Below are 24980 nucleotides of genomic sequence, written 5' to 3' on the forward strand. Positions count from 1 at the left end.
TTGCATATTGAATTTTTCAACTTGAGTTTACAGAAGTTGACTTCAAGATTTATTGGGTAAAACTGCTGGGTATAACCCAGAATTTGGCTAGTGAAACTCTGAATTCCTAAACAATTTGAGTAGGGGCTAAGGCTCTTTGTTTTCTATTATAGGACCACCCAGGTGGTTTTTACCCAGAGCATCAGCCAAGATAAGAAAGCAGAGACTAGTATCAGATTTGAGGCACTAGTATGCTCAAGAATTCCTTTAGCACTGAGCCTTAACACTGCAAACCATCATATTATTTCCTACATGGGAGTGTGGAGTGAGAAAATGCTTACATGTGAGCTACAGCCAATCCAGCCTCCTTGCTTTCAATTACAGACACTGATCTGAAGGTAGAGAGTCTAAATTCATAAGGGTGTGTGAGTAAGAATTCATAGATTTCAAGCCCTGACAGGATCATTATGATGATCCAGTCTGACCTCCTGTATAACACAGGCCATAGAACTTCCCCCAAATAATTCCTACAGCAAATCTGTTAGAAAAACATCCAATCTTGATTTAAAAATTCTCAGTGAGGAAGAATTCACCCCAACCCTTGATAAATTGTTCCAATAGTTAATTACCCTCATTGTTAAATTTACACTATATTTCTAGTCTGAATTGGTCTAGCTTCAACTTCAAGCCACTGGCTTGTTATACCTTTCTCTGCACATTGAAGAGCATACTATTAAATATTTGTTCCCTGTATAGGCACTTCTAGATTGTACTCAAGTCACACTTAACCTTCTTTGTTAAACTGAACAGATTGAGTTCCTTCAGTCTATCATTTAAGGCATGTTTTCTGATCTTGTTAAGTCATTTTTGTGGTTCTTCTGACCCCTCTCCACTTAATTAATACCTTTCTTGAATTGTGGTTCTGAGGCCACTTACTATTGTAGCACCACAGGGTATGTTTACACTACACCTGGGAGTGAGCTTCCGAGCCCGGGCAGACAGACTTGAGCTAGCATGCTAAAAAGCAGTGTGGTCATTGCAGCTCTAGCAGAGAGACACTCTGGCTACCCACCCGAGCTCAGAGCTAGGGGCTCGATCCTTTCCCCACCCCTAACTAGTAACTATAGAAACAAAAACTGTTTTGACACCTTTGCAGGCTAACAGGACTCTACCAGTAATTGTGCCCTGAAGAATTTCAGTTCTCTGCCTCCAGAGAAATGCCATTTTGATGGTAATACGATAATCTAAAGCAAATCACTAATAAGGAGCTGGGCACCAAGTTATCCAAAAACATACTAGAAGTAAAACCAAAGTGTGGTGATTGTGAAGGCCCACTGTCCCCCAAGACTTTATGCATAAAGCTTTATAAGGTGGGTTTTCTACATAATGCAACTTGGAACTATTGTGCTGTTTGCTTTGGAGTCAGGTACCCACTCAACACATTCTGTGCTCAGGTTCTGCTCTGTGTGGATTTCTGCTCTCCCAGCTGCTACATCCAGAATTTGCTCCTACAAACAGAAATAAATGGCAGTTTGTATATTCCCTCTTGGTGATGGTGGAAAGTTGGGAAAGTACTAACTATGGCTGGGTTCATTAACTTAATGCATGTGTGTATAATGGTACAGTTAAGCCATTGCAATGGAAGTTTATATTCAACAGCACACACTTACTTAAAAAAAAGTCTTTATTTTCAAAAATTGTTAGGTTTTAAACCCTTAGATTACTTCATTTAAGAGCAGTATACTATCACATTTGCTTAGCTGTACGATCTTCTGATGAAAAAATAGCAGAAATTAACTTAAAGGATTTTGGTATGAGTAGAATCTTGCACAGCTCCATGCAAATACAGTGCCAGAAACTTCTTGAATGTGTCAGGTCGATAGCCATATATTCCAGGAGGAAACTGTGGAGAAGAGACTTGGATATTCAGTTTGTAGTGAACTGATACTTAGCCAAGTAATAGTCTTTTATTTTACTCGAAAACAACTTGAAATATGGCAGTCTATCTGAAACAAGCCTTCTTTGACAGGCAAGTGGGTTTGAGTATTTCCATTGGCATTACACTGATGGGTGGGGAATTTACCTAATGAGATTGAAGAGTCTTCCTAGTCTAAGGGGAGCTGACAGTAATATTCTCTCCATTTACTTTATATTGAAGTTGACTGTTGCATGCAAACATACATTTCCTTAGTTACTTCACTGGAGAATAACTTTTCAATAAGCACAATGAAATTGTACATCTATGTAAGAGGTCTCCATTTTAGCAAGTTTAATATAAATTGCAATGCAGCTGAATACATGGATGGATATATATAAACAAACAAAACAAACAGACTGATAGTTATTCTCTATTAATTCAGTGTACCAAAGTTTTATCAGAACTAAACAGCCTATTGTCCTATCTATATCAATACCATCTGTACAAGCGCCCAAGGCTCAAAATATATGTAAAGGGGCAGGATTTCCACTATATAATTCTGGTGAGTAAACTAGTTCTCTCAAGCCTGTTAACTTACCTTGACAACTCTCTTCCTGATTCCTGGAAGATACCGGATGTAGTCATACATATACTGATCAGAATCAATCCAGACAAGGTTTTTAACACCAGCGCTAGAAGCCAAGTCTGTTGTATTTAACTGGAACACCATGAACTGGAAAATACGACCCTCTGTACCAATGCTTTGTACTACTACCGGGTGTTCTAAAACTTTGGGATCATCCTGGGTGGAGGTGGAGGAAGAGTTACAACAGACACTGGATGAGAAGATGCAGAATCAGCAATCATTTGGTTTAAAGCCAGGACTTTAACAAATGTGTTATCTTGCCCAGAAAGTTACTCTATTCAAACAGGTTTTGAATATAGATTTTGCATTTAAATTAGGGCTGTTAACTCTCACAATTAACAAAAAGATTAATTGCGATTAATTGCAGTTTCATTGTTAAACAATAGAATACCAATTGAAATTTATTAAATATTTTGGATGCTTTTCTACATTTTAAAATATATTGATTCCCATTACAACACAGAATACAAAGTGTACACTGCTCACTTTATATTTTTGATTACAAGTATTTGCACTGTAAAAATAGTATTTTTCAATTCACTTCATACAAGTACTGCAGTGCAATCTCTTTATCGTGAAAGTGCAACTTAAAGGTAGATTTGTTACATAACTGCACTCAAAAACAATGCAAAACTTTAGAGCATACAAATCCATTCAGTCCTACTTCTCATTCAGACAATCACAAACAAACAAGTTTGCTTACATTTACGGGAGATAATGCTGCCCCCACTTCTTATTTATGGGACCTTTGTAGCCAGCATTGCAAAGTATTTACGTGCCAGATATGCTAAACATTCGTATGCCCTTTCATACTTCGGCCACCATTCTAGACGACATGCTTCCATGCTGATGATGCTTGTTAAACAAATAATGGGTTATATTTGTGACTCAACTCCTTGAGGGAGAATTGTTTCTCTCCAGCTCTATTTTACCTGCATTCTGCCATAGGTTTCGTGTCATAGCAGTCTTGGATGATGACTCAGCACATGTTCATTTTAAGAACGCTTTTGCTGCAGATTTGACAAAACGTAAAGAAGGTACCAATGTGAGATTTCTAAAGCTAGCTACAGCACTCGACCCATGGTTTAAGAATCTGAAGTGCCTTCCAAAATCTGAGAGGGATGAGGTGTGGAGCATGCTTTCAGAAGTCTTAAAAGAGCAACACTCTGATGCGGAAACTACAGACCCCGAACCCCCAAAAAAGAAAATCAGCCCTCTGCTGGTGGCATCTGACTCAGATGATGAAAATGAACATGCGTCGATCCGCACTGCTTTGGATTGTTATCAAGCAGAACACATCATCAGCATGGACACATGTCCTCTGGAATGGTGGTTAAAGCCATATGGGACATATGAATCTTTAGCGGATCTGGCATCTAAATATCTTGAAACGCTGGCTACAACAGTGCCATGAGAACACCTGTTCTCACTTTCAGGTGACATTGTGAACAAGAAGCAGGAAGCATTATCTCCTGCAAATGTAAACAAACTTGTTTGTCTGAGCAATTGGCTGAACAAGAAATCAGGACAGTGTGGACTTGTAGGCTCTAAAGTTTTAATATTTTTGAATGCAGTTTTTGTACATAATTCTACATTTGTAAGTTCAACTTTCACGGTAAAGAGAGATTGCACTATCGTACTTGTATTAGGTGAACTGAAATATAGTATTTCGTTTACAAATATTTGCACTTTAAAAAGCAATCAGAAATATAAAGTGAGCACTGTACACTTTGTATTCTGGTGTAACTGAAATCAATATTTGAAAATGTAGAAAACACCCAAAAATATTTAAATAAATGGTATTCTATTGTTTAATAGTGTGATTAATTGCAATGAATTTTTTTAATCATGCATTCAATCACGATTAATTTTTTTAATCGCTTGCCAGCCCTAATTTTAATTAAATATCATTCAAATGGCAATGGAATATAGATGTAAACTGAACTACATGTCTGTTCTAGCTTTTCATTTCAGTTACACACAAGACAGTTGCTTCACTGATTTCTACCCATTGCCAGTCTACTCTTAACCTTCATTAACACATTAAAATAATTGCTATTGGTATAATAAGGTGTTACTCTGAATTGGCAAACATCTTAATCAAAACATGTCTATAAAGGTTACCTATAAATCCCTGGCCTACAAAATCACTAGATATCAATGCAGATTTCAAAATATTGCAATGTCAGACTTAATAGAATTCACAGGCTCTCACCTCTAGGTCATCAGTTCAAATTCAATCCAGATCAACAGTGACTAAGTCATTGCCATCGAGTGGCCTCTGATTCTCACTCCCGTTTCAAAGGGAGAGGTGTCCACATCACAAAAAGTCCACTGTGGTTGGCATCCTTCTTGGAACTTTCAGCTACAATGCTAAGGACTGAACTACCCACTCCCACCTAGTGTTCATTCTTCTAGGTCAGGATTGTGGCACAAGGATGGGATGGCATAGGAAAGCTTGAACCACAAACTCTGTGCTATATTTGTCTGAATTAAAACTCAGCAACAGATACTTACTACCTGCACTTTATCTTAACTGTGGAGAGAGGAGGTAAGTATTTCAACAATCTACCTTCAAGTCTGTGAGCTCCAATTTTGTACACTTGAAAGCAAAACTCTCTTTGCTGCTGGCTTGCAATTTATTCATCTCCAACCACCCCGCTTGTACTGCACCTTTAGATAATACCATTACAACAGCCTCCATGAACAATGACTTCTACTATAGAAATAGTAAGGTATGACAGTCATTTTAATACGTACCCCATACAGAATCTTGGCCTTTGCCAGTGCATTGCCAAAAGCAAACATGAGCATTTTAGCCCGGAGTTGTTCTGGTCTAAATCGGACTGGACGAACGTTGGCTGATTCCACAAAGTACAGAGTGTGAGGATGAGGGTAGGGATAACCCTCTCTAAAACCTGGGTTATAGGTAACCATGAGATACAAAAAAACAGTTTAATACAAAGTTAGTCTCTTTTACTCTCTTCAGTAATTATTAAATTTGTGTTAACACAGATTAGACTTACTGCTGTGAAGAACATGTAAGATACCCTATAGCAGCACTAGCCAATTGGCTAATCCATTCTCAACTGTACACCATCTAACCTCAGCACATGAAACATTTAAGGGAATGGGGAAGTTAAAGATTTTAGTGCTGTCCACTAGTACATAAATATTCAAGCTAATGTTTAAGTGCTACGTAACTTTTACCTGTATAATTTCGTTCTTCATATACATTAACTTCCTGAAGATCAATTGTAGGAGAGATAGGATGGAAGGTCTCTAGAATGTGGTTTTCAGTAGCCAGAATCTCATCCTTGGAGGCTATTGGCAATAATGGATTAATGGCATTCAAAAGTATTCCATTCATGCCACGAACCTGAAGAATAGATGATTCTGTAAAAAGAGATTATATTGCATGCACACATTAAACAAAGACTCACTAAACATTCATACTTAATTTAGAATAAATCTACCACACTATTAGATTTATTCTTCTATTGCTATAATTTTACTGTAATATGTATTCTAAGGAAAAGATGCCCTAGGTTTCATTTGCTAATGTTTAATACTCTATGGAAAAATGAAGCCATAGGCTGACCCCTGCAGAGTCAACCATGAAGTGTCACAATAGTATTACTGCAAAAATACTGATTTATTTTGCAAGGCACCTCTCTTTTCCCTCCTCCTCCCGCCCACGATTGTTAAGTAGCAGCCCAACTGGAGACAACATTTTACACAGAATACAAAAATAACACTTCTATTTATTTAGTTCACTAGCTACTGATCCCATGTAAGTGTGGCTTGAAAGATTGTACAGATTTCATGCACACACTGTAGTAAACAAATGATCAGTTCTTTAGGATTCTATCAGGATTACAAGTAAAGAGAAAGAGAGAAGTGTTTTCTACAAAAAAAAGAAAAAGAAAGAAGTTACTAACCTCTCTCCCATGTAGCCGCCACTTTGTAGTCTCTAGCCAACATTCTTTTAGCGAGGGAAGGATACTTGCTAGCCATTGTCCTACACAAATGTAACAAGTCTTCCAAGAGTACAGGGCTTTAGAATGAGACAAGGATTAGTAGGATAGGATACAAAAATGACTTTGAAAGTTATGAAATATGTAACGTTTCCAAATGGTTAATGCAGATTTGTTTAATACTTCAATCCATCTGACATACCAATCATGTTCCAAGTTGGCAATGATAATGTTTACTTTCAATTATTAAAACAATTGACATCTGTATTAGCTAGGATGTGATCCAAAATAGAACTAAGTTTGTACAAACCCACAGACTGTTACACACTTTGACATAAGATGAAAACAAGTTTTGAATATACTCACAAGTACAATTGTAAACAAGTGAGTGCTGGCAACCAGATACAAACTAAATTCACCTCAGTAACATTAAACAGTAAATATAATGTTCTGCTGGTAATATAGTTTTAAAAAAACCTGATACTTTTAACGGGCTGTTTGAAGCAGAGCTGCCCTGAAAAGGCTGCAGTATAAGTAAAGATTTCTTTAACTTTTGAGGACTTACCAATAACTCTCTCTCTTGGGAATAAGTTCAGTGGTATTCCAGACACGTGCATGAGAAACTGCATTTTGTACTCGCTCATCCTGATTCTCTAGTTGGTTGGCTGGTTCATCAATAATACTAAGTACTTTTGGAGGTAAGCCTTCCATTAGCTTGGTCTTTGTTAGCCAGAGTGCTTGCCTTACTCCTTGGAGTCAAATCAAAATATATTTATTGAAGATATTCAGCAGTGTTACCTATGCCATAAATGGGTTAATATAAAAATGGTCTTTTACCTATTGAATCTTAAGCACTTATGCTACCACTAATATAGAATACTTCTCAGCATGACCAAGTTATCAGGAACATTAATTTTATGTAGTCTGACCACTTTCATTTACGTACAACATCGAAAAAAGTATGCATGCCTCATTAGCACCATATAAGTTACACCATGCAATATTTATTGAAAGAGGTTAGTTTATAAGTGTTTTTCCCTACTCATTTTTTAATTCTAGTATATTGGCTTATGAATTACAAGGAAACAAGATATGAGGGACTACGTACAGCACAGCAGAGAATGGGGTAAAAACATTTCTTTGCATATTATACTTAATGTTAAACATAAATGGGATCTTGCATTCTGCTGCATGCATAGTTCATCTGAAATTAAGTGCTGGTATCCCAAAGGGAAAGAGAGCCTGTACCCCTTGCCAAAGTTTTAGCTTTCTGTTTAAATTATCATAGTAGCTGGGGCCCCAACAAAAGTCAGAGCCCCACTGTACACAGCCCTGTACCTTAAGGGGACATAGTTCCTAACCTGCAGCCCTTACAGACTAATCCAGTATTTTTGTTGGTCCACCCTCCTGAGAAAGTCGGTGCTAGACTACTATGCGCACCACTATTCTTGTATACAAGTGAGCGGCGGGGGGGGGGGGGGGGGGGGGGGAGAAGAGCGCAGCAGAGCCCACACCCCATCACAAGTCAGGTTACAGCCACTCCAGCCAATGCAAAATGCCTTCTTGATATGAGCTGTTTTAGGACAACAAGCAGCCTCCACCTGAGTTATAGGTAGGGCCCTACCAAATTCACGGTCCATTTTGGTCAACTTCATGGTCATAGGAGTTTTTAAAATTATAAATGTCATGATTTCAGCTATTTAAATCTGAAATTTCAATGTTACAACTGTAGGGGTAGTAACCCAAAAAGGAGTTATGGAGGGGAGGTGGGTTGCAAAGTTACTGGAGGAAGTGTTGTGGTACTGCTACCCTTACTTCTGCACTGCTGGTGACAGTGCTGCCTTCAGAGCTAGGCCGTTGAAGAGCAGAAGTTGTTTGCTGAGAGCCCAGCTCTAAAGGCAGACCGGCTGCCAGCAGCAGTAAGGATGGCATAGTATGGTATTCCCACCCTTACCTGTGAGCTGCTGCTGGTGTGGTGCTGCCTTCAGAGCTGAGCACCTGGCCAACAGCCACCACTCTCCAGCCGCTCAGCACAGAAGTAAGGGTGGCAATACAGTGATTCCCCCCCCAAAAAACCCCCACACTTGTGATCTCCCTGCAACTCCCTTTTGGGTCAGAACCCCCTATTTGAGTAATGATGGTCTCCTCTCTGAAATTCGTATAGGGTAAAAGCACACAGAACACCAGATTTCACAGTCTGTGATGTGTTTTTCATTGCCCTGAATTTGGTAGGGTCCTAATTATAGGCTAGGTCTGGCAGCTAGTTGTTGCATATTATTGTAATTGTCCCTTGACTGCTACTCCTGCTCTCTCAGGCAGGCCTCTCTACACCCCTCCTCCCAATCTAAGGTATGTATACGACCCCAACACTTGTAGCATCTGAGCACCTCACAACCTCATGTATTTATAATAGCGCGATGGGGGCGGGCAGGGCAGCAGCCGTTATCCCCAGCTACAGCAGCGGCAGTGAGGCACAGAGCTGCAGTAACTTGCCCAAAGTGACCCAGGACAGCAGTGCCAGCTCAGGGAACTGACCCTGGCTCTCCCGAGGCTGGTGCCCGAACCGGGGGCCGCCCTTCACCCCACCCCCACCCTGCTGCCTGCCTAGGCAGGGCTGGGCGCTGCTGCCCCCTCCCACCCCCCGGAGGCCTGGCTCACCCACCCACCCAGCACCTCTCCCCCGCGCCCGCTACCTTCCAGCATCTTGGTTCGCTGGTGGCACACGTAGCAGACGCGCTCCTTGTAGAGGGGCATCGCCTCGTAGCGCGGCCCCGGGGAGTGCCGGGGGTCGTGCCAGCCCCGCTCCCAGCGCGGGTGGCGGGGCCGGGCCAGCCAGGGCACGAAGTACTGCTTGCCCGCGTAGGTGACCTGCTCCAGCCCGGGGATCTGCTCCTGCACCGGCCGCTTGTCCTGCCAGCTGCGGGGCAGCGGGGCCCCCGGGGGCGGCCCGCGGGTGGTCCAAGGCGTGCGGGGCAGCGGCCTGCCCGGGGCCTGCACAGTCTTGCCGCGGTGCGGCCCACGCGGGCCCCACGCCCGCAGCGCCCCGGCCGCCGGCCTCACAGGCCACCACAACCCCGCCATGCTCGGCTCCCGTCAGGGACTCCGGCCCTGGCCCTCCTCGGCCCAGCCACCCGGAAGAGTCACCGACTGGGGGCCGCCATTTTCCCTAGCGCGGGGCACACCGGGTACGCAGCGCGCTCGCTCGCTATCCCGGCGACTGGCGGCACCGCCGGCCAATGACGCCTGCGTGAGCCCTTTCTGTTCCCGCCCTCCCGACGAAAGGGGGCGTCGAAGGGCGGGGGCGTGGCCTAGGGCACGCGGCCGTTGGTAGGTCGCGAGCCGGAGGATGGCTCAGGGGCAGGGTGAGGAGCCGGGCCTGAGCGGCGGGCGGGATCCCGGTCGGTCCCCGAGCTACCCCCGCGTCCGGCCCAGCAGGGCCCCTGGCCTCCGGGGGCCCCCAGCGTCCTCCGCCAGCCACGACCCGTGGGCGCCAGCGGCCGCTGCCGCAGCCTCTGGGGGGACCTGGTGCGTGGGGGGCTGGGCAGAGGCGCCCCACGCCCTGGGGTGCCCACCCCACCTGGGCTATAGAGAGTCCTGACCGGAGCGGGGCCGGGCCCTGCCCCGCCAGCTGCGGAGTCAGCAGGGTTGACAACTTTCTAATCCCACGAACCCGCACACCCCTGCCCCGCTCACCCCGTCCCCCGTCGCTCGCCCACCCGCGCTCACCTTCACCGGGCAGGGGGCTTCGGCTGGGGATGCAGGCTCTGGGGTGGGGGTGGGGATTTGGGGTGCAGGGGGCTCTGGGCTGGGGGTTGGGGTGAGGTGGGGGCGTGAGGGCTCCGGCTGGGGCCAGGGATGGGGGGTTTGGGGTGCAGGAGGGGGCTCTGGGCTGGGGCCGAGGGGTTCAGAGTGTGGGAGGGGGCTGTGAGTGGGGCAGGGGGTGTGGGCTGGTATAGGAGGGGGCAGAAGGTGGGGGTGCGGGCTCTAGCTGAGGGGGTGGGCTCTGGGGTTGAGCTGGGAATGAGGAGTTTGGGGTTCAGGAGGCGACTCAGGGCTGGGAGTTGGGGTGCAGGGTGCAGGCTCTGGGAGGATGTTTGGGTGTGGGATGGGGCTCAAGCCTGGGGTAGGGAGTGGGGGTTGTGGACCTTATTAGGGAGTTTGGATGCAGGAAGGGGTTCTGACCTGGGGTAGGGGGTTGGGGTGTGGGAGCGGTTTGGGGTGTGGGCCATGGCCATGCAGCTCTTACCTCAGGTTGCTCCCAGAAGTGGCCGGCATGTCCAGCTCCTGGACAGAGGGGCTAGGGGGCTTTGCGCACTGCCTGCTCCTGCAGGCACTGCCCCCACAGCTCCTGTTGGCCGCAGCTCTCAGCCAGTGGGAACTGCGGAGCCAGCTCTCGGGGCAGGGGCCAGTGGCCGCCCCTGTGCCTAGGAGCCAGACATGCCGGCCACTTCCGGGAGCTGTACGAAGCCAGGTCAGGCAGGGAGACTACATTAGCCACACTGTGCTGCTGACCAAACTTTTAACGGCTCGGTCAGCAGTGCTGACCGAAGCCACGTGTGTTCTGCTCAAAAACTGGACACCTGTCAACCCTAGCTGAGGGGCCCATTTTCAAGCCTGTCTCTGCCATGGCACAGGCTGGAACTGTCCATCCATGAATGCAGAGTTTCTCCCATAATCCTGTGACTCCGGGAGCTGGGGCTTCAAGAGAGCTGCCTTGCAATCTGCCCTGACTCTGGGTCCCACCAACTGGGATGATTAGCTGCCACCTCCCATAGCTACAGAGAGCAGCAGGCTCCCAGTCTCGCCTTTGCCTGGTAGCATGATGGAGTTGCGTGGCTGGGCTGGACTGCAGGGAGAAGATGGATTTATCATACTACAGCCATACCTGAATCACAGAGCTGAGGGGCATATGGAACGCCCTCCCCAAACACTGCTCCTGTGTTGTACAGGCCCCTTTTGCCTACTCTCAGTCCAGATTGGAAACTCACCAAAGCAGAGACCTGCCTTCCCTAATGTCTTAGGCTCTTTTCCATCAGAAAGATAGGGGCATAGTACCTGCTCATGCTGAGCACCCATGACTCTTATTGACTTTGCTAGGGGCGATGAATGCTCAGCGTGTTGCTCCCTCTAGCTAGACTGCTAAAATCAGTGGCCGTTTTTCAAAATACTGGCCTTAGTGTTCCATTTCTCCATCAGTAAAATGAGAATAATAATATGTTTGTCACAAGTGTGAAGATAAGTTTTAATGCTCATAAAGCACCATGAAAATGGTTATAGGTGTTAAGTATTCTTCAACGCTGCCACTTGTGGTTTTATAATTTTCCTCATGTTTGAATGATAGAGCATTAATAATATCTAGCTCTTATCAAATACTCTTTAACAGTGTATGCCAAAGCACTGAGAATAATATCAAGTTTAGCAGTACATTAAAAAGTTATGATGTTCCACAGAGGTCAGTTTTGGGACTTCTGTTGATAGGACATGATCTAGGACTGTCTAATATAAGGATATTTGGATGGGGAGTTAAAGATAATTCTACAAGTCCTTGCCCTCACCTACTTATTCGATCTCTAACCCTGTAGCAACTCTCTTGCTCACCAAAATGGCCCTTCACTCGACTGATTTCACTAAACATTGCTCCCTGTCAAGTTCCTCTCTCTAACCACCACCTATATTTCTCCAGCATCGCTTATCTTCCAGCCTCCCAGAGGTTGGACCTCTCTATTAAAAGCTGGGGCAGCTGAAGGCCACATTTTAGAATGTTACTTTTTATGTTGAATACAGCACTTTAATAAAGAAGGAGGGGATTTAGAGAAAGATGCAAGATAAAGATGGGACCAGAGCACACCCTGTATTTATCTTTAATGTAGGCCCACAGAGATAATAAATTTTAGGTCACAATGCTCCTCTTTGGTTACTGAAGCTGAGTCTAGGATTTAAAAAATATAGCAATTTATATGAATACTGAGAACATCCACAGTTAAATTCTTTTTTCTGTCTAATGTGTACACAATACAGACAATTATTCTGCTGGGCATAAACCGGTCACCAAACTGATAAGGGGTTTCTTACACCTTCCTCTGCATCATCTGATATTGGCCACAGTCACTGACAGGATACTAGACTTTGTAGGGCATTGGTCATATGCAGTATAACAATTCTGTGTTAAAGTAGAGGATTGCAGCCACTAAATGAAGATGGAGCGTTGCTTGTATCAAGTTAACTGATGTGTCTTCAGCTAGATAAAGTTTGGATGCCTCCTGAATTAAATCTTCAACATATTGAGATGGATGTCTCTAAAGCAGCAGATAGCTAGCACCAGATTCATGTGTGCCTCTTCCTTAAAACAAGTAGCCCTGTGAATGATGCTTGGGTTGTGTTTTGTAGGTAATGAGTGAAAGTGAGGATGACTGGCTCTCTCTTATGCCTACTGAACCCTTGCCATCTCAGTGCTGTGGCAGTGGCTGCAAACCGTGTGTCTATGATGTGTATCAGAAGGAGCTAGCCCAGTGGGAAGAAGCCAAAGCAAAGAAAGACAGAAGCCTCCTGAGCAAACAGAAGGAGGAGGTAGGGACTTTAAAGGCCTTTTTCATAGCATCGAGTCAGTGAGTACTTTTATCACATTTGTGTTTGTAAGCGTTTGATAGCTGTTTGATAGCTGAGGGTGGGGTGATCTATAATGGTCTTTTACTAGAAGAATTTAGACTTCCCCCACAATATCTGCTGTAATGAAAGTTCCGAAACTCTCTGGATTTCATTATGTACCTCATTAAAGTGCAGTTTCTGGTGCCACTGCAGCAAGTTCACATCCCATGAAGGTGATACAATAAGGATAAGGCTTGTTTGTGCAGGAGAACTTTCTTTGGGGCCAGTCTGAGACTGTGGAATGAACTCACCCAGAAAATTAAGGGCCATCATAAACTTCACCATCTTCCACTCCAAGCGCAAGGCGCATTTCTTTGATCTTGCTGTCGCTAACATAAATACATAGCAACATGTAAAGTCCTCTAAAATCCTACCAAACCAAGACACCTTCCTGCACATACGTCTTCCTTTGGGGAGAGGATGAGAGAACAAACAACGCATGACAGGTGTTATGCACATTTTTAATGCACTACTGAAAGTGTTCAGATATTACAGTGATGTGCCCTGTGTAGAATAGAATAGGTGATGATTCCACAGCATGAGGCAACAAGTTTTTAGGGAAAAAGGCAGAGTGTTGGCATCTCTTCTACCATGATAGCATTCACTGTTCACCTTGGACAACTTTTATTTTACTTCATTTTCAAGTTCATATATTGAGGATAAAAAATTAATATTTGACATAGCATTCAATTATTTGACTCTTCAAAACATAGTTTTATTCCTGTCAAATGCCCTTTCAGATATATCCAACCATGCTGGTAAAGCTGGAGGTTTCTACTAACATAATCAGCAGTGAAATAATTAACGGTGTTGGTTTTTAAAATGGTCATCACTGGAGTTCAGCGCTAAGTCCCCATTAGGATTTTAAGCTCTCTTAGAGCCGTTTCTACTGAAGTCTCTCTGCACAGTCAGAAAGACAGCATTGCACTGAGTCATGTTTAGAAGGTTTTCTTCCTGGTCGTAGGATCGGAAATCTAACTTTTTTTTAAAATGACATCTTAGATTTTGAAAACAACACTGCAAAAAACAAACCAGCAGAGAGACCCTTAAATCTGTGCTTGTCCCTAGAGTTTTCAAGGCACATTTTTCTGGGGTCCTAAGTTTCACCAGCTCTAAATTCACACACAAGTTTTTTTAAAAATAAAAGTGAAATAAAGGATGCTGTCCACCCCAGTAATTGCTTATTGTTGTTCTTGCAGAGTAGTAATTCAGAATTAAATCCGGATACATTTACTGCGTTCAAGATAAGCTCTGTGGAACAGCTAACAGAGGACACCTGCCAGTATACATTTCAGCTGCCAGGAAATAGCAGCCTGGGATTAAGTTTAGGACAACATATTGTGTTAAGGTACTGCCCTGTCTCTAATTAAACAGGCTACGTTACATGACTTAACATGCAGTTTGTCAATATACAAAGATTTCATACCAAGTAAATCAGCATTTCTGTGCTTCTGTAATGATACAGTTGAAAGAACTCATGAGTTTAAGTTTGTTAATTTTATGGTGAAAGCCACTCCATAGCTTCATTTTTACCCAACATTAGCTTTGTGTTGGTGGTGGGGAAAGAGAACTAAGGGTGGCTAAGGAGAGCAATTAACAGAAGGAAAAAGAGAAAAAGTAGTCGTTTCAGCAGATGATTTATATCCATGTAGCAGCATGAAGGCAAACTACTAAATCAGGAGTTCAGTGTTAGGCCCTGTAACTTGGGGTGGCTAAGCACAGTGCAATATTGTATCCAAAGTCTGTATGCTTTGTGGCTGATTGCCAGCTGAGGTCAGGAAAAACGTTTGCTCCCCTGGCATAGTATTTGCCAAAAAGGGGCCACATGGGAGGAGCTGTCATCTGTGCTAGTTTCTCATGGTGACCACTGTCAGATACAGAAGAAGGTCAAACTGTAGGCACCATTGATATGTATCAGTTATTATATATTTACTGGATGCTGTACAAACAGTGAAAAACAGCCCCTAGCCCAAACAGCGTACAATCCAAATTTACCAGTATAGCATTCCTCACGATACTGCACATTCATCTGCTCCACACAAAATGTCTGTTACTCTCCTTTGCCGGATTTGTCTGGGGAAGCTGCATGTGCGACATAGGTGGTGCCATTGCCTAGAGAATTGGAGGAATACTAGGGAGTGTCATAAAGGGTCTGCAGAGAAATCTGAGGTTATTTCACTCCCTGGATGTGTAGCTAATTGAGGGAACATCTGTCTCAGCAAAGGATGACCCATGAGGAGGAAAGACTGCTGTTTGTTTCAGACAATAGCCTTTGCTCATTGCTCCAAAGAGTATAAATTAGTGATTCCAGTAATGGTTTCCTGTACCATCTTTTTTTCTTCTCAGAGGGATGGTGAATGGTTTGGACGTTCAGAGAGCTTATACTCCAGTTAGCCCTGTAAATGCTGAAGGATACTTTGAAGTTTTAATAAAAGTAAGTAGTCTATATTAGATAAGATTGTAAACAATTTGGGACTCTGTTGGCAATTGTGCTTTGCTGATAAGAGTGGTCATTTCACGTACACAAAACTGAAAGAGAAAAGGTGTCTTGTAAATAAAGATTTACAACATATTCCCTATTAAGTGATCCTTACAAAATCAAGGCCAGAGTTTTGCAATTGACTATGGTGGGAATAGGATCAGGGTTTAGTTCTAAATCCTGTCCATTCAACCCCTGGGGGAATGATGCCCCTCTGGTCCTGTTTCACCCCTAAAGTCTGTCATGTGAGTGCAGCGTCAATGCCAATGGAGGATTTTGAAAGTTTGTGATACAGCAGGAAATGAACCCAGCTCTCCTGCATCCCTGGTCAATGCCTTTATCACAAGCTGAACCTTCAGCAATTAGGCTTCTTGAGGGGTTGTTTGCTTTAAGGACACTTTTCAGGGAAACTGAAATTTTCCTGCAAAATGTGTAGAACCATAAAGCATCTGTTTTGTGGTCTTCGCATTTAGAAACTGATACTGAGACCTGTTTGGAGTGAAATCCTGGCTCTATTGAAGCTAATGGCAAAGTTCCAATTGACTTAAACAGGGCTGGGATTTCACCCCTCGACTTAGGTGGAAGTTTTGCCTGAATAAGGACTGTAGGACCAAAGTCAGCAAAAATAATTATTTTGTGAAGAAAATCAAAATCAGTTCGATCTTTCTTGTCAAATTTACATATCTCTGCTAATTTCTGGTGGGGGAGGATGAATTTTACTCCACGTGTAAAATTCTGAGAGCTACAGCTTCCAGGCAGATTAGAGTACAACCTCTGCCTGTCTCCCAGGAGTTTATACTTTTGAGGATTTATTATTCATTTGTATGATAGAACGTAGTCCTTTAGAAATGTGGTAGCTTTGATAAAAGACATTTATGGGTGGGTTATTTCACTATTGTGGCAATCGGGGAAAAGTGCTACATTTGAGGTGCATTAATAGGATACATTTATAGGTTGACTGTGAAATTTCATGTATACGTGCTTATTACACAGGTTTTGCGTTTCAATAATAATAGTAATGATTATAATAATACCTTTCCTTTATATAAAACCTTTCATCCCAAAGGGAACTATAGTGATTCTCTGGCAGTAATAAAAGACCTGCAACACCTCCTCAGAAAGTACCCATTTTTATAACTTGCTGTGTAGGTTATAGTATATTTCACACTATTCAGGCAATTTTGGGAAGTACTATATTATTATTACTGTGCAATCCAAGTACTGTTCAAACCCCTCTGTTTCTTATTGTTACACTATCACGTTTATGATATTACAGTTTAGAGTGAGGGAGTTGCTATTTACCATGCATAACCCTCTGTAACAGGGTCAGCCAGCTTCTGAGCACTCCCCTCGTGGCCTAGGGTTACTCTGTTTCCCCTTCTTCGGGGCCCCTTAAGAACTGCACAGTCCACAGTACTTAAAACAGTCCCCTTCTGGGATCCAATTTATTCAGTCCTCAGAAACACATTGCCCTCCAGGCCCCAACCCCCATTCAATATCTCTCTCCCCTTCAGTAGAAAGTCCCCATTCCTCTTTTCCAGAGCTGGGTCCTAATTTAACAATCACTCCCGTGCTTTACTTGGCTGGAGTTCATCCTCCTGGCTCTGAGTTCTCATGTTCCCTGCAGGAACCTTTCCTCACTCTCTACCACAGCTTCCTGCTGCCCCTTATAGGGGAATCAGCTGTCTTCCTCAGGGCCCACAGCACAGGTGGGCTGGAGCAGTTCCTTCAGTAATCAGAGTTGGCTAGCCCTAGGCCTCTAGTCCTTAAGTGCCAAGCCATACTTTTACACCCTTCTGTAAGTAGTTTTATAATGTTACAGTTTCTTTTGGTGTAAAACTGAGTGTAGAAGTTTTCACCCCAGGAGATATTTTTTCTTTTTGTTTACAAAAATTAATTATAAACCAGTTCAGACATTTCTCATTTAGATTGAGAGGGGATATTTGGGTGTGGAGAGTGTTTCAGTTCCAAATGCTTTTCCCCCAGTGCTGTAGGGAACAGGAAGTAAATGCTAATTTGCTACTGCCTTATACCTTGTGTTGCCATTTATGCTTGTGGCAGGTGAGTGTAAGATGCTTACCATACAAACCGTTCTAATCTGATAACATTTTCCACCCACTGTGCATAGGTGTTAAATGACTACCCAAGATGAAGCCCCATTGAATGTAAAATGTCTCTGATAGTATCTTACAGCATGGATGCCACTAGGGATGGTAACAGGACTAACTGGATGATCCCATGGTTTTAGCGTTTCCCTTTGTGTCCTCCTCTATTGCAGGCAAGCTCTGACTCCTGTCAGTAACAGAATAACAGTGTTTTCACAGTGGTTTTGTACCCGTTAGGAAAAAGAGCAGTTTTTGTGAATGCCTTTTTTAGTGAGGTTCATGTCAGTATTTTTGAAAATCTCAGAGCATCCTTTCACATTCAGATGATCTGTACTAAAAATACCCATTTTAACATTTCAGATGGGAAACCTGACTCTGGTTCAGTAGTTACTTGCTGTGCCATTGTAGCATCTGGGAGATCTGAAACAAAGTATACAATATGTGGTGTTCATTTGAATATCAATACCCAGAATGCACTTCCAGCTCCCAGTCATTTAATAACCATGTTACGTGGCCATGTTCTGAGCTCTGGAGAACACAGGAAAGCTTGCTGTGCTTTTGACTGTGAGGAGTTCTTCTTTGTGTGCTTTGTAAATGAGAGTTCTGATAGGCTTTCCTAGCTTCAGAAAGCGTAGGCTTCATAAGTGTGTATTGTGTTTACATTATATTCAAGCTGGATTTAATCCAGTATCATTTCAGTTAAATGTCTTTGCTACTGTTACAAGTTTATATTATTTTGCAAATAGAACAGTCATTTTTTAAACCCCTGAAATGTTTCCTCCCTTTTGTTTAAACAGAGATAATTTTGTAATTAACTTTAAGCTGGGAAACTTTCCAGCAAAGTATAATTATTCTTTCCTTTTGTGTGATTTTTTTAAATAGTGCTATGAGGCTGGGCTAATGTCACAATATGTAAAATCCTGGATTGAAGGAGACACAGTCTTTTGGCGAGGGCCATTTGGAGGCTTCCCATATAGCCCTAATCAGGTTAGTTGTATAATAAATACAGAATGGCTCAGCACATGGCAGTTCACTTTGTGTAATGTACCAAAGGGAGATTGTCAATTAGATTACTATTTTGATTATTTGAAGGATTTACACATTTACTGTACAGTGCTACAGCATTTGAAGTTGATTGGAGTAAATGGATCTTGTTAGAATGCAAAATATGTAAGGAGGAAGGAGATTATAAAACACTAGCAAGGGTTGCTGACCATCCTTTTTATTAGTGTTGAAATGAAGAAACCTGGTCAGAGTTATCACCAAAAATTAGTGCAAATTTGTTTTGCATCACTTTGAACTACATTGATGTTTCAAGACCAAGTTTGACCAGAGCAGAGGTGTCAAACTCCTGGTCCCAGGGCCAGATCTCAAGCATTTAATATATTTATGCGGCCCATGACGTATCATCAGATTATGCAGACTTCAGTGAGGTGTGCAGTTTTATGTCCATGATGCTGCAAATAGTGATCCCATGTATGGATGCCAAACCCCCAGCAAAAATGACTATATCAAATTTTGGAGAGATTTCCCACAAACATAGGGACTGTTACTTAATCCCCACCTTTTTGATGAGATGTAGAATTGTGGCTCTGGTCGTTAGAGATCCCATGGCACTTGCAACGTAGGAGTGTGAAAACCCCAGGGATCTGGCCAAATTCCAGGTAGAGCAATTAGATTCTGCCTCCTGAAATCCCCCCTGCTGTTTCAGTTGGGAAAGTTATTCTTCACTTCTCCTTCAGAACTCGTGGATCAAGTTTATGCTGGATTGCCAGAGGTGACTGCATCCTAACAGAGGGTGAATCATCCCTGTAAATACAGCTCATAAAACACATTCTGACCCTTGGGTGAAAGTCACCATAGAAGCTCAAACTGTTTATTATTATTTGTATTATTTATGAATAATGATAATAGATGGAAAATATTTTATGAGTTCTGCGAACACCTGAAAATAAAATTCCCTTTTATTTTTGCATTCAGAGCTATTTGTTACCAAAATACAACAAAACTTATCTTACTTTAAAAGTGGATATAGCTCAGCAATTTAAATAGGTCATTCACAATAAACTGGACAGTCAAAATATATCGCAAAATAGTCCCAAAACACTATCTCTGTGCCCTGCTTCTAGCCTGCTCAGCTAATTTACCAATTCATAAATTAGAATAGGTTTTGCAAACTGTACCACGGGGAACCAGCCTTACTGGTACCCTAGGCACCTATAGGACCTGGTTTGAGCAGTGCTAAGCACCCCTGGCTCCCACTGATGGCAGTTCCAAAGAATTAATATGCTGTATAAATCAGTGGCCTGTATAAAAGGAAGATGAAAATTTCATAGCACTTAGGATAGATTTTTTCATAAAAGATCGGATCCAACTTCCACTGAAGTCAATAGGAGTTGGAGTGGGCCCTTTAGTTTGCAAATCTATTCTCAGTCTAATGGAGCTTTGGGCTTTGATTTCCACAGGCCACTAACTTTTCTGTTGGGATACAGCTCAGATGTCCTCAATCCAGCTCTTGAATGAGAGTGATTCATTTGGCTGTGAGCACTTCATCTGATTTTGTATGGATTCGTAGGATTTGCCATTATCAGATCTGACCTGGTAGTTCATCCAGTCCGATATCCAGTCCCTAGCCATGGCTAAAGGGGGCAGGCCACCAGACTGGGAATCAGGAGACCAGGGTTCTCGTGACATGCTGTGTGAACTCGGGCAAGTAGCTGAGGTCCTTCAGCTCTTCTGAAAATCAAGCCCTCCTCATGCCTGAACTTCCTAATCTATAAATTGGGGATTATAATGCTCACCCATCTTTTGTATGTGCTTTGAGCTCTGTGGATAAAAAGTGGTAAGTATTACTATTATTTGTTTGGAATGTCCACTGCTGCTGAGGAAGGTAGAGAACTTCCATAATGCACCAAATAGTTGTACAGAGAAGGAAAGAGTTCCTTCCTGCAGCGGTCCAAACCACACTCTACAACTTGTGATCTGAGTGCTTTCATCTTTATCTCAGGGCATGTCTACAATGGAAATATAAACCACTGCTGATAAGGGGTGTTGGCAAGGGGTGCAGCTGAACTGAGGCTCAACATGTTTTAGCTGAAATCAAGGTTAAAACTCAGGGGTATGTTCATATCCAAGAAAAAATCGTTTTCATTTGATTTTTTTTTTTAAATCCTGAAAATGTTTCTGTTGAGCTTGGGTTTTGTAAAATCTTGCCTTTGAAAAAACTAAATTTTGTGCGTAAATGTACCTGACACAGTCCCCCATGAGAGAATATATCTGATATTATAGGTCTGCTATCGCACCCTTTCAGAGGAATGGAGTAATCTAATAGGTTTTTCCATTTCCAATTACTATAATCCAATCAAAATCCTCCACTTAATTTCTAGTATGGAGAACTTCTTATGCTTGCCTCTGGTACTGGCATAGCACCAATGCTCCCCATCCTCCAGTACATAACAGAAAATGAAGATGATGAAACCTTTATAACCCTGGTTGGTTGCTTCCAGACTTTTGAAAATATTTACTTGAAACCTCTTCTCCAAGATCAGTCTCGATACTGGAACGTCAGAACATGTTACGTCCTTAGCCAGGTAACATTCTGATATAAATACACTCATCCCTGGGTTCTCTGTGGTGAACAACTCTCTGCCTCCTTTGCCTTAGTGTTATCTAAGTTGATTGCTTACCAGTGGACAAGGCCATGTGTTGATCCAGTAGTATCTGTCTGATAACACGTTCTTAAATCCTGTTCATACTAACTAGCAGACTTTCAACTGTATCACTCACTAGTTGACCTGTCTTCACAAAGGTTCTGTTAGGAAGCTCCCATTGCCCTGTGTCCGCCATGGAATATTTTCCCCCTCCAAATTGATCATTGCTGCATCTGAAAAATTGTATTTATAAAACTCTCAGCTCCCTGTGAAACTCACAATAAACAAACTGCACCCAAAGGATCTTCTTTTTTCAGCACCCATGCATTGATTTGTTAGCTCCTTTCATTCGCTGCTCACATTCATTAGCTAGTTTCAGTCATCACAAATGTTCACTGCTAGCTTGGTGTCTCACCTTACAGCATGTATCCACCCAGCTATTCATCAACTCATCTCACGCTGGAGTCCTCTGATGAAGCCAGTGTCACGTTTATGTGTAAAAATGTTGGGGCCACATACTTAAAGTTGCTAACTATACCAAATTCATGGACAAGAGCCTACCTCTAAAGTAGCCTTCATTTTCAGGGGCGCTGCTCGTTTAGTCTCAAATTTATGTATGTTCCACACAAATCTGGTGTTCCCTCACTATTATTGTTGAAAATTATTAACATCAGAAATAAAGATTCATTGCATTCAGATTGTAGAAAGTTGTTTATGCTAACAGTGTGAATCACACAGCATTTTAAGTTTTCTGCATATATAATTTTTTGTGTCCCTCATTGTGGAACTTTGGGTCCCACATTTAGCCAGTTTGGGCAATGGGGAGTAGAACTTATGACCTTCTGCTCCTAAAAACCTTTTTGCAGGGCAGCCACCAAAGAATAAGATGGTCACAAACGTTGAGGAGGTCTTGAAATTCCATCCTGTACAGGACAGTGGTGCCTGTTTGACGCTAATCAATACATGGCAGTCCATACTTTTTTTTCTCTTATCTTGTCTCATTGTGATTTCCTCTCATAAGAGGTTTGTTCTAAGCACCAAGTTGTTCAGCTTCCTTTTCATAATTCTATCTGTCTACTTATCAATCAGCTTTATATGGTTGCCCATCATGGTAGTATGTGAGCACCTTCCACATAAAATCAATAACAATAGCAAAGGCCCTAGTGGACTTCATGGAATATCTAGCATTTCTCCCTTTTCAGGGTCAAAACTCTGCTTGGGGTAGGGTTTTATTTTTGCAGAGGGGGGCTAGGGGGTTGGGAATAGAGGGAGGTTTTCATATTGTGAGTGTCACTTCTGATGGGAAGGCTGACTCAAAGAGGAATGTTTTGCAACATTTCCTAAAAATGGTCAGATTCTGGATTTGCCTGATCTCCTCTGAAAGATTGCTCCACAGCCAGATCCCCTTGACAGAGAATGCTTTGTTCCCAGCTCACACTTGATTCATCCTGGGCTTTGTGATTTGCATTGTCCTGGAAAAGCACAGCTGTGGCAGTGGTTCATTTACATCAATTATTGACCTGGAAGAAACCACCTTGATGCATTCCTGAAGGGTAAACTTTCAGATGAAACACTGTCAAGGGAGGTCGGATGTTTGGTCTAAGCATTAACTCTTTAAAGTATTAATCATCCTTTTTTTCTAAAATAACTTGATACAGTGTAAACTTTTTGTTTTTCCAGGAATCTTCCCTGGAAAAACTTCCTTGGAGCTATCAAGAAAACACACACACTGGCCGTATAACTGAGAACTTGATTAAGAAAATGATAAATTCCTGTAGAAGAAAGCCATTTGTGCTGATTTGTGGCTCAGTAGCATTTAATGAAGATATGACTAGATGTTTGAAAGCCATAGGACTCAAAGAGGATTCCTATTTTGTATTTTAGCAGTGTGTTCCAGACCTGCTTCCTCTGAAAAGAAGTGCAGACCAAGCATGCACCTGTTTGCTGTTTCCTATGCAAACATCGATTTGAACTTGTCCTTTGACCAGTTTGGGTTTCTCGTGCATATATTTTCATATGTTTTTGTATAAAATATTTTATACAGTGTCTTTAATATAATTCTTAATATATTATTTTAGAAATCCCTACAAGCTAGCTGACAGACCATACTTGCTACAATAACTTGGCACAGCCAGGAAAGAGAAGAATGATAGTGGAAGCAGTAACTCAGAGTTTCATGAAAGAGACATTTAACATTACTTTTACCTCATTTTTTTGTGTCATCACTTTCATTTTGTAATTAAAAAGTAGAAGGTAAGTAACTCTGCTCCGATCTGTGCATCGTTGTCATGGCACTAACACCCTGAAAGCCATTTGGGTCTATCATGTCACTGTGCACTATTGGGAACTCTTAATCCAGAGGTTATTGCCATAAGGGACATTAAGTGTATGTCTACACTGCACAAAAGACCAGGCTTTGATGCAGGTTTGAACCTGAGCCCCTTCCAAATCAGTCAGATTCAAGTCAGCAAGTAATCAGGACACAGGTCCTAGGACCTTCCTAGGGCGGTGGGTCAGAGCCTGACTCCTGTTGTGACTCAAGTCCAAGCCCTCTCATTTTGCAGTGTGAACATAGGTCAAACCGAAGGTCTGTGTAGTGTAATAGTATGGATGCGTTAACACAGCTATGAGACCTGGATCCAGCAATTGTAAACCCAGGTTTACAAAGCAGTGTGGATGCTCAAACACGGGCTTGGAAACACTGAGTCCACGAGCCTGGGTCCCGGAGACCCAGGTTTACAATGCAGTTAGACATAAGTTACCTACTACAGGACAGGCCTAACAAAGAAAATAACAGAACGCCACTAGCCGTCACCTTCAGCCCCCAACTAAAACCCCTCCAACGCATTATTAAGGATCTACAACCTATCCTGAAGGATGACCCAACACTCTCACAAATCTTGGGAGACAGGCCAGTCCTTGCCTACAGACAGCCCCGCAACCTGAAGCAAATACTCACCAACAACCACATACCACACAACAGAACCACTAACCCAGGAACTTATCCTTGCAACAAAGCCCGTTGCCAATTGTGCCCACATATCTATTCAGGGGACACCATCACAGGGCCTAATCACATCAGCCACACTATCAGAGGCTCGTTCACCTGCACATCCACCAATGTGATTTATGCCATCATGTGCCAGCAATGCCCCTCTGCCATGTACATTGGTCAAACTGGACAGTCTCTACGTAAAAGAATAAATGGACACAAATCAGATGTCAAGAATTATAACATTCATAAACCAGTCGGAGAACACTTCAATCTCTCTGGTCACGCAATCACAGAAAATGAAGGTCGCTATCTTAAAACAAAAAAACTTCAAATCCAGACTCCAGCGAGAAACTGCTGAATTGGAATTCATTTGCAAATTGGATACTATTAATTTAGGCTTAAATAGAGACTGGGAGTGGCTAAGTCATTATGCAAGGTAGCCTATTTCCTCTTGTTTTTTCCTACCCCCCCCCCCCCGATGTTCTGGTTTAGCTTGGATTTAAACTTGGAGAGTGGTCAGTTTGGACGAGCTATTACCAGCAGGAGAGTGAGTCTGTGTGTGTATGGGGGTGGGTTTTTGGAGGGG

At 42.7% G+C, this 24980-nt stretch overlaps 2 protein-coding genes across 5 annotated transcripts; one reads left to right on the forward strand and one right to left on the reverse strand.

The window, feature by feature from the left end:
- Positions 1-1647: 1647 nt before the first annotated feature.
- On the reverse strand, positions 1648-9718 carry MRPL37 (mitochondrial ribosomal protein L37). The gene is made up of 7 exons (XM_077824266.1): positions 9214-9718; positions 7086-7269; positions 6485-6600; positions 5754-5939; positions 5304-5461; positions 2496-2699; positions 1648-1882 (listed from the first exon to the last, which is right to left on the reverse strand). Exons 1-7 carry the CDS (start codon positions 9599-9601, stop codon positions 1778-1780), a joined length of 1341 nt encoding a protein of 446 aa, XP_077680392.1. The 5' UTR covers positions 9602-9718; the 3' UTR covers positions 1648-1777.
- Positions 9719-9824: 106 nt separating this feature from the next.
- CYB5RL (cytochrome b5 reductase like) lies at positions 9825-24345 on the forward strand. 4 transcript variants are annotated; one of them, XM_077825152.1, is made up of 7 exons: positions 9825-9882; positions 12908-13087; positions 14365-14513; positions 15512-15599; positions 18632-18736; positions 21136-21339; positions 23080-24345. In XM_077825152.1, the coding sequence occupies exons 2-7, from the start codon at positions 12911-12913 to the stop codon at positions 23281-23283; spliced, it is 927 nt and encodes a 308-aa protein (XP_077681278.1). In that variant the 5' UTR covers positions 9825-9882; positions 12908-12910; the 3' UTR covers positions 23284-24345. The 4 variants fall into 4 exon arrangements, with proteins under 4 accessions (XP_077681278.1, XP_077681280.1, XP_077681279.1 ...); XM_077825154.1 differs by lacking the exon at positions 9825-9882 and adding an exon at positions 9898-10045; XM_077825153.1 differs by lacking the exon at positions 9825-9882 and adding an exon at positions 10194-10289.
- Positions 24346-24980: the final 635 nt, after the last annotated feature.

The sequence above is a fragment of the Eretmochelys imbricata genome, chromosome 8 (genome assembly GCF_965152235.1).
Source record: "Eretmochelys imbricata isolate rEreImb1 chromosome 8, rEreImb1.hap1, whole genome shotgun sequence".
NCBI lineage: Eukaryota > Metazoa > Chordata > Testudines > Cheloniidae > Eretmochelys > Eretmochelys imbricata.